An 11,057-nucleotide genomic window follows, 5' to 3' on the forward strand; every position below is an offset into this window, starting at 1 on the left:
CATAGACCCATAAATAGTGGTTGTAATGCTCATGAAATGCATTATAATAAAATAAGAAAAGGAAGGTCATAACTAACTAATAACTTCTCAAGTGTGTCATTTGATTTGAGCTTCACATTGACTACTCTTCAAGCCCAACCATCCTTGATGTTAGACAACAAATAATCCAAATCACCACATTTTTGTTAGTGAAAGTACATTAAAACTATTTTCTAATGTAGGTGGGGCCAATGTTTATTTACATATTAAGTTCCTTATCTACGTACAATTCAATTTTCTTTACATACTAAGTTGCTTATCTATGTACCCTTCAACTTTCTTTTCAATTTAGCAAAAGATAATAAGAAAACTACTTAAGCTAGTTTCTTATATAGAGGTTTAATGTTTCTTTATATTCTACTATAATTGTTGCCCAAAGATGATAACAAAAGTTTGATATATGGTTAATGTTTCTTTATGTTCTACTATTTAAATGACAAAAAAGAAAAGGGCTTTGTAGCTAGAGTTTGGCATTATACACTCTAAAAGGTATAATGGCAACATAAGAAACATAATTACCACCACAATCTAATCACTTAAATTGTTTCTAAGACATATGAAATACTATCTCGGATTTAATTGTACATGTTAGTTTAAGATGTTTGAACTAGTCTTTCTTCCAAGTGCTTCATATATGTTGTATGGTAAAAAGGCTTGAGCTGACAAACAATGATGCCTTATAACCTCATTATTGCTAGGATCATGCAATTACAAGCACATTTAGGGGAGGCATTGAGTGAACACTTTCTTTAATGACTCAACTCAACTAATCATCTTGCAATCCATTACAAGTAGCTCGAGATGGCTATTAGATACCTTTGTTTGATCCTCAAACACGGACCTTAACTCTTATAGCATACCCATTCTATGCTTGTGAGCCTAACATCATGTAGAACATTAGGTGAATAATGTAAATGCATCAATCCATTTATATTGAAGATTTAATGTGTACATCGTATGAGACCACGATAATTGCAAAAATAAACTTTGCAACATGTACTCATTGCGCTACACGTAGAGAGCAACAAATGCAATAGTATAATGGTTTTAAAAACTTTTGATGGAACATTAGGAGCTCTTCATTTTCAAATTCTTGAAAAGAACCAAAGAGGTTCAAAGCATGATCATGATTGGCCACCGTGTTTTTACCCATTTTCTCAACTTTTTCATAGCACAGTGGTTTGTAAAATTGGCTACTATTGCATGCCTTAAAAAGATGCACGTTGGCTCTCACAATTATCCTCATATGGGTGAATGCATTAGAGTGTGAGCATGTGGTGAATGGGACTAGTAGTGAGAAGTATACAAATAAAAATTTCTTATACACAAGGACACAAAGTGTCCAAAATCAACCGCCACAATTAGCACTCTTTTGTGAAAGAGGTTAGAAAAGAAAGTATACAAAAGCAATCAAAATCAATAAACATTGGTTAAGAAAAAGAGGTATAGAAAAGCAATGATAGAAATGGTTGAGAACACGGACACCGAGGGAGGTGGAGAGAGTGAGAAAGGGCTAGGTAAAGTAGTTGGAGGATTAGATGTGTTAGAAGACGTTGGTAACATTGAAGAAGGGGTTGAGTGCAAAGAGACTTGTTGATTGTTACTCACCAAAGAGGTTGTGTATACAAGGGTCATATCAGGTTTGAAAATCCCATAATTTCTTTCAGATGTTGGCCCAGGCTTCATGTTCTCATTAAAAAGAGCAAAAATATAGATGTCACATCGTGAATCAGGTCGTAAAGGGGTCCCTTGATTTGATGCAATGTGCTTGATGAGATTATTAGTGTATGTTTGAGCATATGTGATACTTGCACCTGGTTGGTCTGCATCTCCCATTGAAGGCCAACCAGTCTCACTCACAACTACACTCATGTTGCTGTATCCAACACGAGAGAGGGCTGAGTAGAGAGCATCTAGTTGAGCGTCAAACATGTTAGTGTAGTGAAGTTGGGTGAAAGGGTCAGTGTAACCTACAGAAGATGTGAAGAGAGCATAAGATAATATATCAGAGGTCGGGTGATCTAGATAGCCAAAGAAGGGGTAAACATTAGCCATGAAAGGGGAGCTAGTGTTAGCAAGAAAGGAGAGCATGGGCAAGATGAATGGCTTGAGCAAGTTTTCACGAAAAGCTCCTTGTGAAGGTGGGAAAGAAGTGTGAAGAAGGCCAAGGGTGTGAGGTGAGGAGACCTTGATTTGTGAGTCTAGGCCAAGGTAGGTAAGAGCATTGTAAAGGTTTTCCATTGTGGGCACCAAGTGGGCTAAGACAACCTTGTCCCTTGCAGCCAACACCTCATTGCCAACTGCAATGGCAACAATACGGGTGGCAGGTAGGAAGGGTGCCACATAAGACTTTACCCAATCTAATGCGATTGCACGATTTGCTCGGGCTCGACCACCTAGGATGGGAATATCGGAGTTGCTGATGCCAATGACAACCTGAAGAAAAATTATATAAAGACATATTTGTGAGTAAGTTTTTTTTTTTAAAAGAGCGTGTACTTTATAGCATTATTGTGTGAAGTAAGTATAAGAAGTTGGGACTTTAGAACATCCCATACATGTGTTGTATGTAGAGATTAGAAATTATAGGTGTATAACAGACACAATCTCATTGATGCAACTGGGTAATGTTAAAAGCCAAAATTATAGGTATGTAGAGATTAGAAATTATAGGTGTATAACAGACACAATCTCATTGATGCAACTGGGTAATGTTAAAAGCCAAAATTATAGGTATGTAGAGATTAGAAATTATAGGTGTATAACAGACACGATCTCATTGATGCAACTGGGTATGTTAAAAGCCAAAATTATAGGTATGTAGAGATTAGAAATTATAGGTGTATGACAGACACAATCTCATTGATGCAACTGGGTATGCCAAAAGCCAAAATTATAGGTATGTAGAGATTAGAAATTATAGGTGTATAACACACACAATCTCATTGATGCAACTGGGTATGCCAAAAGCCAAAATTATTTCCAGTTGAAAACCTAAAAATTAGAGAGAAACCTATATTACTTTGGAGCGATAGCATAAATGAATTAAATGTAATGATGAATACAAGAAACACATGTGAGGGAAAAACTTGGAATAATTGGAATATGCTGAGCTAGCAAATCTCGAAGGGTTAGGGCTTAGGTGCGAGTGATTAATGCACTAACCTCGATGCGAGTGTTGGCGAGGGCAGCAAGGATGTTAGGGTCTGCACCGAAGAGCTTGACTTTGGAGATGGTGGTGTGGGATTGGAGGAGGGTGACAACTTGGGAGGGGGGAGGGAGGTTGTTAGCCATGGTCCCATAGTTGATGCCCAAGAAGGGGTTGGCGGTCTTGTTGCTGTTGTCGTCGATGCTCCTGCTGATGCGATGGCGGCTGTTAACGGCCTCATGGTCGTCGTCCGTCGCTCGAGGAGAATTGTTGGAACAGCCACATTTGGCAATACCTGGATCCATGAATGCAATAATGCTGGCATCCATCATTCTCAACACGACAAGAAGCCACAAACTGATGCAGCTTCACATGACTGGGATGCTGCAGTAGTGAAGCTGCACATGGACGTTGCGACGATGATGATGGTGATGACGATTAATGATGGTGCGGGTAGGGTATGGTGGGGAACGTTACCTGCCATTGATAGTACTGCCACCATTGTGAGAGAAGCGCACATCGCTCGGGAGGAGGCCAAACCACAACGCCATCGATCCATCACACACACACAGCAAGACCAGCTCAGCTGATAGAACTCTCTTCCTTCCACACACACACTCTCTCTCTCTCTCTCTCTCTCTCTCTCTCTCTCTCTCAGCTGTCCTTCGACTAAAGTGCTGAAATGTTTTTACACTAAAGACCTTAACGCTCTTCTCCTTTGCTTACATTGGAAGGCCTAACCTTAACATGCCCCTCTTTGGATCGAATAATTGGCATCACAAAGTAATCTTACAAAACTAATCTTGAGGTCTTTCTTTTCATATATATATATATATATATATCCCCCTCCAAAAAGAAAGATAGAAAACAAAAACCCCCCACCATTCCTCAACAACATAACAAGCCTAACCTCTCCCTCATCGTTAGCAGCTCCCTCTGGCACTCGGAATCCTTTTTCAAAAACCTTTGACATAGGATTAAAGTAATAGCTTTCTCATCGATGTGCCATAAACATCATCACATAAGATGGGTATTTTTTGTGAGGATAGTGTCACATGCACCCTTGGTCTCATGCATCTCTAGCTTGAAAGTCTACTTTAAAAGAAACCCTTGCAAGGCCTAGTGAGATGAGTCCAACTGCTTACGAAATGGAAATTCAACTCTTGGAACAACTTACATATCACTCTTCTTGAGACAAAGCGTACACTTGGAAAAGGGAATGAGAAAAGCTTCTTTCCTTCCGGTTTACAACTATCAAAAGTGCTTCAATTGTGACATCAATCATGGCACAATGTGAGTGGAAAGAATGATTCAAGTAAGGACACCATTCAATAAGAGAAACAAGCCTAACTTAAAGGGAACTTTGAAATATAGCTTTGTGTCATTGAATATCTATTTGTATTCTAACCATATCATGCAAGCATTAGATGTGGTTAACATTGCTTTTACAATATTGCATGTATGCATGCCCATAAGTTCACATTTTCTTCTTTATCTTGGGATTGAAAATCTTGAACACTATGATATGTGGTTGCTTTATGCAATACAATTCTAGCTCAAGCTACAATATTCATATGTGGCACAATAGGTTCAACATCTAAGACAAGTTTATTTTGAGGAAGGTCAATTTAGGATTTCTAGAAGTCCTGTACAACACTTAATGATATGCACCCAAAACATTCAAAAATGCATCTCTAGGTGTTGATGGAAACGTTAAGCCTACTAGATCCTTTTATTATAAAGTGATAAATTGGAGGAGAAATACTTGAGTGGCATGATGAAACACTATCAACATCAATGGGTGTCTAGATTATTTTTCAATTTTTCCTCTTAAAGATATGCTAGTATTTTTGCTTTTTGCCAATATTTTCACCTTTTGTAAACCTAGACTCGAAATAGAATAACATTTATATTTTGTTACAACAATTTCCTCCTCCTTGGATTCTAAATAATCTTAGTTTTAGTTAGATCAATTGAATGCAAAGTATATTTCACCCTTGCATAAAGTTCAACCTCAATAAAAAGCTTAGATAAAGTCCACTAACATTCTATTGGCCCTTAGTCTAAGTAATTTCACAACAAAGAACAAACTCATACTCTTGCACCCTCTCAACCCTTAATGGAGAGGAAAACAACATTGAGTAATTCTGTTGAGTGCACATTGACAACATATATCCATATTGCACATTACATTTCCATTGATGCTTTAAGATGCTACAATTGAGGTTCATAATAATATTACCAAATAATGATCCCAAAAGAATATTTATTTTGTTTACTAAAAGGGAAATTAGTTCCCAAAAATATGTATACAATTTTGGTTTGATCAAGCATGCTCTATTGTAGAACATATCACTCTTAGATGCACAAATGTGGTATGAAATTAAAGTCGAACCATCAATATAGACACATTGAGCAATGACCTTCCTTTCTTATCTCACAATGGTGATAATGACTAGTGAGGATGTTGCCAACAAGTCAACAGTCAAATAACTGACTCTCACTCACTCGTTAACACACACACGCGAGAGAGAGAGAGAGAGAGAGAGAGAGAGAGAGAGAGAGAGAGTGTGTGTGTGTGTGTGTGTGTGTGTGCGCGCGCGCACGCGCACGCACGTGCACATGTGGGCATGGGCATTGGTGTGCATATGTGTGTATGCACATGCACATGTGTATGGTTGTGTGTACACTCTATAAATAAAAAAGTTGAGTTAGGAATAGTTTTGTCTTGTCTATTTATTCCTATGAACCAAAAGCCTAGGATGAATAAATATCTCTTTCCAATCTCACACTACAATGTTTTGATACAAGTGAATGGGACAAGATTTGGGTAGATATTAAAAATGTAGACACATAAACCAAGTCCCTTGAAAGTATCAAGAATCAAAGGGCAATTGCTTCAATGACTCAAGAGTGATTGATTTCTTTTCATACCCATGATTGACGTAGCTATTTTCAATATTTTCATTCAAAAAATGTTTCTTAGACTCCTTTGTTAGATTACAAGTCAAAGTCTCCTTAGTTCATTATGACTCTCCTTGTCTTCCTCCATCTGTCTATCTGTTTGTCACTCACTCCCTCCCCCTTCCCCTAGCTCTCTCTCTATCTCTATCTCTCTCTTTCTCTCACTCTCTCTCACACATGTAAAAGGAGGCACATATAGCATGTCTTTGAAATCCCTAGTAGCCATGCCACAAGGCTACCAAGGAGGATAAATTTAGCTTATTGGCATCACCATTACCTAGTTTCCATTGCTCTAGCTTGATTGCACCATGACACCATTATCTAGCTTCCATTGCTCTAGCTTGATTGCACCATGACACTAATGTTACTTTCTTCGGTCCTCTCTCTCACACACATGCATGCGTGCACACATAAACATACATACACAAAGTCTCTCTCTCTCTCTCTCTCTCTCTCTCTCTCTCTCTCTCTCTCTCTCTCTCTCTCTCTCTCTCTCTCTCTCTCTCTCTCTCTCTCTCTCTCTCTCTCTCTCTCTCTCTCTCTCTCTCTCTCTCTCTCTCTCTCTCTCTCTCTCTCTCTCTGTGCATCCTATTTATACACAATATCTTTTACTAGACAACTAGGTTAGACTTGAAACAAATCATTGATCATTGTCATGAAAATTTGGAAATGCAATATAGTATGCTTATTCCTTGAATGGAAGAAGATATTTTGTGCCATCACCATACCACTTTGATTATTGACGTAAAGCATGGTAATTACTAATGAAAGCCTCTAGAGTGGTATTGTAAAACTCTTGAGACTCCACTTCTATAATATTAGCTTGAGACAAATTACACTTTGAAATAATGAGTGAACTAGCAAAACTTAAAACCACATGGCAATGATTTTCATATACATATAGGGGAGGACTAAAATGCACTTCCATAAGAGATCATAACTTCTATAATACTACATAAAGTATACTCATAACAATGAGTAAGTCAACACTCAAACCACAGGGCAATGATTTTCTTATACATAGGAGAGGACTAAAATGCACTTCCACAAGAAATCATGATGTACAAATGGGCTTTAGTACACATTGAGTTTCCTCACAATATTGCAACTAGTTGCATTCTATTATGACTCCATCTCTATTACAAGAGATCTTGCTACAATTTTGAAAGGATTACATTGGTGTAGCAACCAACATGTCACTACTCCAATTTGATCCACAAAAAAGACACTCTAATACATAGCCTTCAATGTCCATCACCGACTTAAAATTGTAGTCTAGAGATAAGATGGCTTCATGACAGACCACTTATGTCATGCCTCATGTGGTTTCCATATCCACGTCAAGTTTTTCATTAAGCCATAAACACTCACCTACAAGCCCCACACAAGAGAAGTCACATATGCTTTAGCCCATGCTAACACCTATGTAAATCCTAAGATGTTTATACTAAAGGTTGACCATGAAATCCTCCATGCCATCCAATATCCTCTACACATATCACATGTACACTATTATGAGAGTTTTCAAGTCTAAAGGTCCGTCCCTGCCAAGGATATTCTAAGGGAGTGAGATTGTGTTATTTAGCTTATTTCCAAGTGGTCATGAAAAATTATCACAAGGTCTCCAAATAGATCTAGCTCAAGTACTTTCCCCCTTGTCCTTCTCATAGTAGACATACCATTTTTACATTGTATCACTCTTGATGAGACAAGAGTTGTCTCATGGCATTGTCCATGCATCTTTGACCACCTTGCCTTGTGGCAACTCATCCTCTAGCTTGTCATCTTCCTTTGTGTTCCATAATCGAGGTGTCTTAGAATCCATATAATCCATAAACTCCAATATGTAGACACATGTTTTGTGGACCAACCACCCCTTTTCTACGCTTTCTTAGGATGGGCTATTTGTCTCACAATTGCTTCAAAGTCTTTTTGAATTTCTATAAGAAGAATAAGTGTTGTACATGGATAGCACCTAGAAATTTTACTTTATCCACCAAATGCACAAGTAGATGCATATCTAAGTACATGAGAATTGTGAAACTATCTCTTAAGTTTGCATATAGTCTCTATGGCATGCAAATGAGCCCTATTGATATTCTTTCTATCAATCCATTGAAAATGACACCGAGTATGTAGATGCATGATATTATCACCTCATTCAAGTAGGCTTTAATGTCTCTTCAATGCCCAAACCACCTAACTCTATAAATGAAAGTAACATACATACAAAAACTTGTGCTAGTCATACAACTTCAATGTAAACAAATCCTCATTATTTTCTTGGTCAAAATTAGTCGTGTCATCCATCCATATAGCTAATGCATTCTTCCCACATGTTGAAGATCATCATGATCCCTTTTTCTTTCCTTGCATTATTACAATTAGGGGAGTTTTGAGATATTGAATCACCTTTTAGGATGTAGAGAGAGTGATCTGGACCAACATGAGCAAAGCCTCTATAATGGAACTTCTATCATTGAAACATAAAAAAACTTTTTAAAAATATAAACATTTATAATTATGAATTTTTTATTTGAATATCTATTTTTAAATTCATGTAATTGTAGTAATTGCACTCTTTACATTATTTGTATAAGGTCAAGTCTAGTTCACATTAATGACATAATTATGATTGCATGATAATCATGATTGAATCTAAATTCAAATCACAAAAAAGCTTGGTGCTTTAAACTTCCATCTTGTCTTTTTCCTTCCTCCTTTGTTTTATTCCTTTCCCTCCCTCTCTATTAGCCATGGATACAAGAAGTCAACCTTCAACAAGATGCCCCAATTTCTCAAATAACATCTTCATTTAAAAATGATGAAAAATGGATTCTTACTCTTATTAGCAAAGGTAGTTGGATCATTCTGTAACATCTAAACAGAGGAAAAGACAAAGATGTAAGAGCTCATTCATATTTGCTTGGAAAGGTAGAAAAAGACTTTTAGACTTGGAACAAACAAGAGCAATTTAAAAGAGGTACAAGCATAGTGTGCATTTATGCATGGAGAGCTATATTTGCAACCTTGAATATAAAACCTTTATATGCATAGACCAAATTGTAAGCATTTAATCCCTAATGTTTATCTTTTTTCAGATTTACTATTATGTTTAATTATGATAAAACTCATTTGTTTTGTAAATGTTTATCCATCTAATCCTAAGGAATGGAAACTGGTTGAGTGTATTGTTGATATTATTGATGTTTTGCATGATTCCATTAGAGATGAAATGTACAAAGGTAAGAAAAAACATAGCTTATAGAGAATTGGCTATTCGTTTATGATAATTCTTATGTTGCCCCCACATGTAATTACCTATGGGATGAAGACTACAAATGCAAAACATTTTTTGAGATAAAAGGAGCATTAAAACCTAATATCTCAAATAGGCTAAGGAAGATCACTTTGTTTATACCTATTGATGTATTTTTGGAATTTTTTTTCAATGCTAAGATAAAGAGATCAAAGGACATGCTCTCAATGAAAAGATTAACATATTCTCATGTATTGTAGTTTATCAATGAGACATGGAATATTAGAATTGAAAGCAAGATAAATTCTAAGATAAATCATGACTCTATTGCTTGTAAATATTTGATTGTTGCTCAAAATTTCCTCCTTATTTTTTATCATAGTAGATGGCATTATATTGGTGGCAGTCTAGGTTCTTTAGACCAAAATATTTATGACTTTAGTTAAAACCCTATATTGGATCTTGATATATGGTTCAATGAGGAAGTTATTGCAATTCTAAAGGTGAGATCATCATGTACACTACCTCCTTGCAGAATGAAGACGTTAAATTTCCAAGCTCATTTGTGTTCAAACTTGATATCAAAAGGATAAGTTTCTACATCACATTATACAAACTTGTGTATACATTTGATTTAACTTCTTTAATGAGAAATATTTATATTGAAATTTTTTCAAATATTAAAGAATAGAGAGAAGAGTACACATTGCAAAGATATTAAAGCAAAGCTCTCTTTACTTTTAGAGTAGTTATAAGCATTGATATTTAAGCAAAGCTCTCTTTTTTTTCATCATAATTACATACGTGAATGTTTACAAGAATACAAGAATATACATAAAAGCTATTACTTTCTGTAAGAAATTTTCCTAGGTGGGACATTCTTTCTAGGAGTTCTTTCGGTCTTTTGGGCTTTCTTAGACACTTAGACTTCCACAAGTATTGAGTGAATGCCTTCATTTTATGCAATTATGGCCATATTTTTTTTCTTGTCCACTTCCATACTCTCCATTGCCTCTTTGCCTCTTTGGTTAATCTCCTTTTTTACATTTCTTTATCATTGGTTTCTTGTGAACCTTCTTCTTACCTTGAGTATCTTTCTCTTGTTGTAATTGAGCATTGTTGGTGTCATATACTTCAATAGCTTTGCTATCAGATACCAAACATACTTTTACTACTCTAACAATCCCTAGAAAAATGTATGCACTTGAATTTAAAAAGTACTACTTCACCATTATTTTACAATTCACTACCTTTTGAGTACAACTCTATCTTAAACTTTACTTTCTTGGATATTACCTCTACCAGTTTGTCATCATTAAGAAAAATAAAATGAATCACTCTTTTAGTATTTGCAACTACTCTCTAGCCACATGAATGGCTACCTTCTTGATGAGGACTCTAAAATCAACAAAAAAGAGTGAATATTTCAAGTTATTTATGGTAGTTCGTATAATCAACTATTTCAACATCTTTTGATCAAGAACTTATTGCAACTTGCATATGCTCTATTTTTATAATAAGTTTCAAAACTTTTTCAAAGTCAATCGGATTGAACTAGTGTCCAAGTCCACTTATGTTAAGCTCATTTCTCCCCATGAATTGGGAGATGGAGAGATCATGTATTTTGACACCTTAGTGTAGCAAGAA

The 11,057-nt window shown here is 36.1% G+C and overlaps 1 protein-coding gene across 1 annotated transcript; it reads right to left on the bottom strand.

The window, feature by feature from the left end:
• Positions 1-1,012: 1,012 nt before the first annotated feature.
• Positions 1,013-4,313, bottom strand: LOC148025529 (glucan endo-1,3-beta-glucosidase 14-like). Its single transcript, XM_087692709.1, has 3 exons — positions 3,665-4,313; positions 3,205-3,482; positions 1,013-2,475 (listed from the first exon to the last, which is right to left on the bottom strand). Exons 1-3 carry the CDS (start codon positions 3,744-3,746, stop codon positions 1,456-1,458), a joined length of 1,380 nt encoding a protein of 459 aa, XP_087548835.1. The 5' UTR covers positions 3,747-4,313; the 3' UTR covers positions 1,013-1,455.
• Between the last annotated feature and the right edge of the window lie 6,744 nt (positions 4,314-11,057).

This window comes from Lygodium microphyllum, chromosome 14 (genome assembly GCF_053477565.2).
Source record: "Lygodium microphyllum isolate KBCC chromosome 14, Lygodium_microphyllum_v1.1.10, whole genome shotgun sequence".
Classification (NCBI taxonomy): domain Eukaryota; kingdom Viridiplantae; phylum Streptophyta; class Polypodiopsida; order Schizaeales; family Lygodiaceae; genus Lygodium; species Lygodium microphyllum.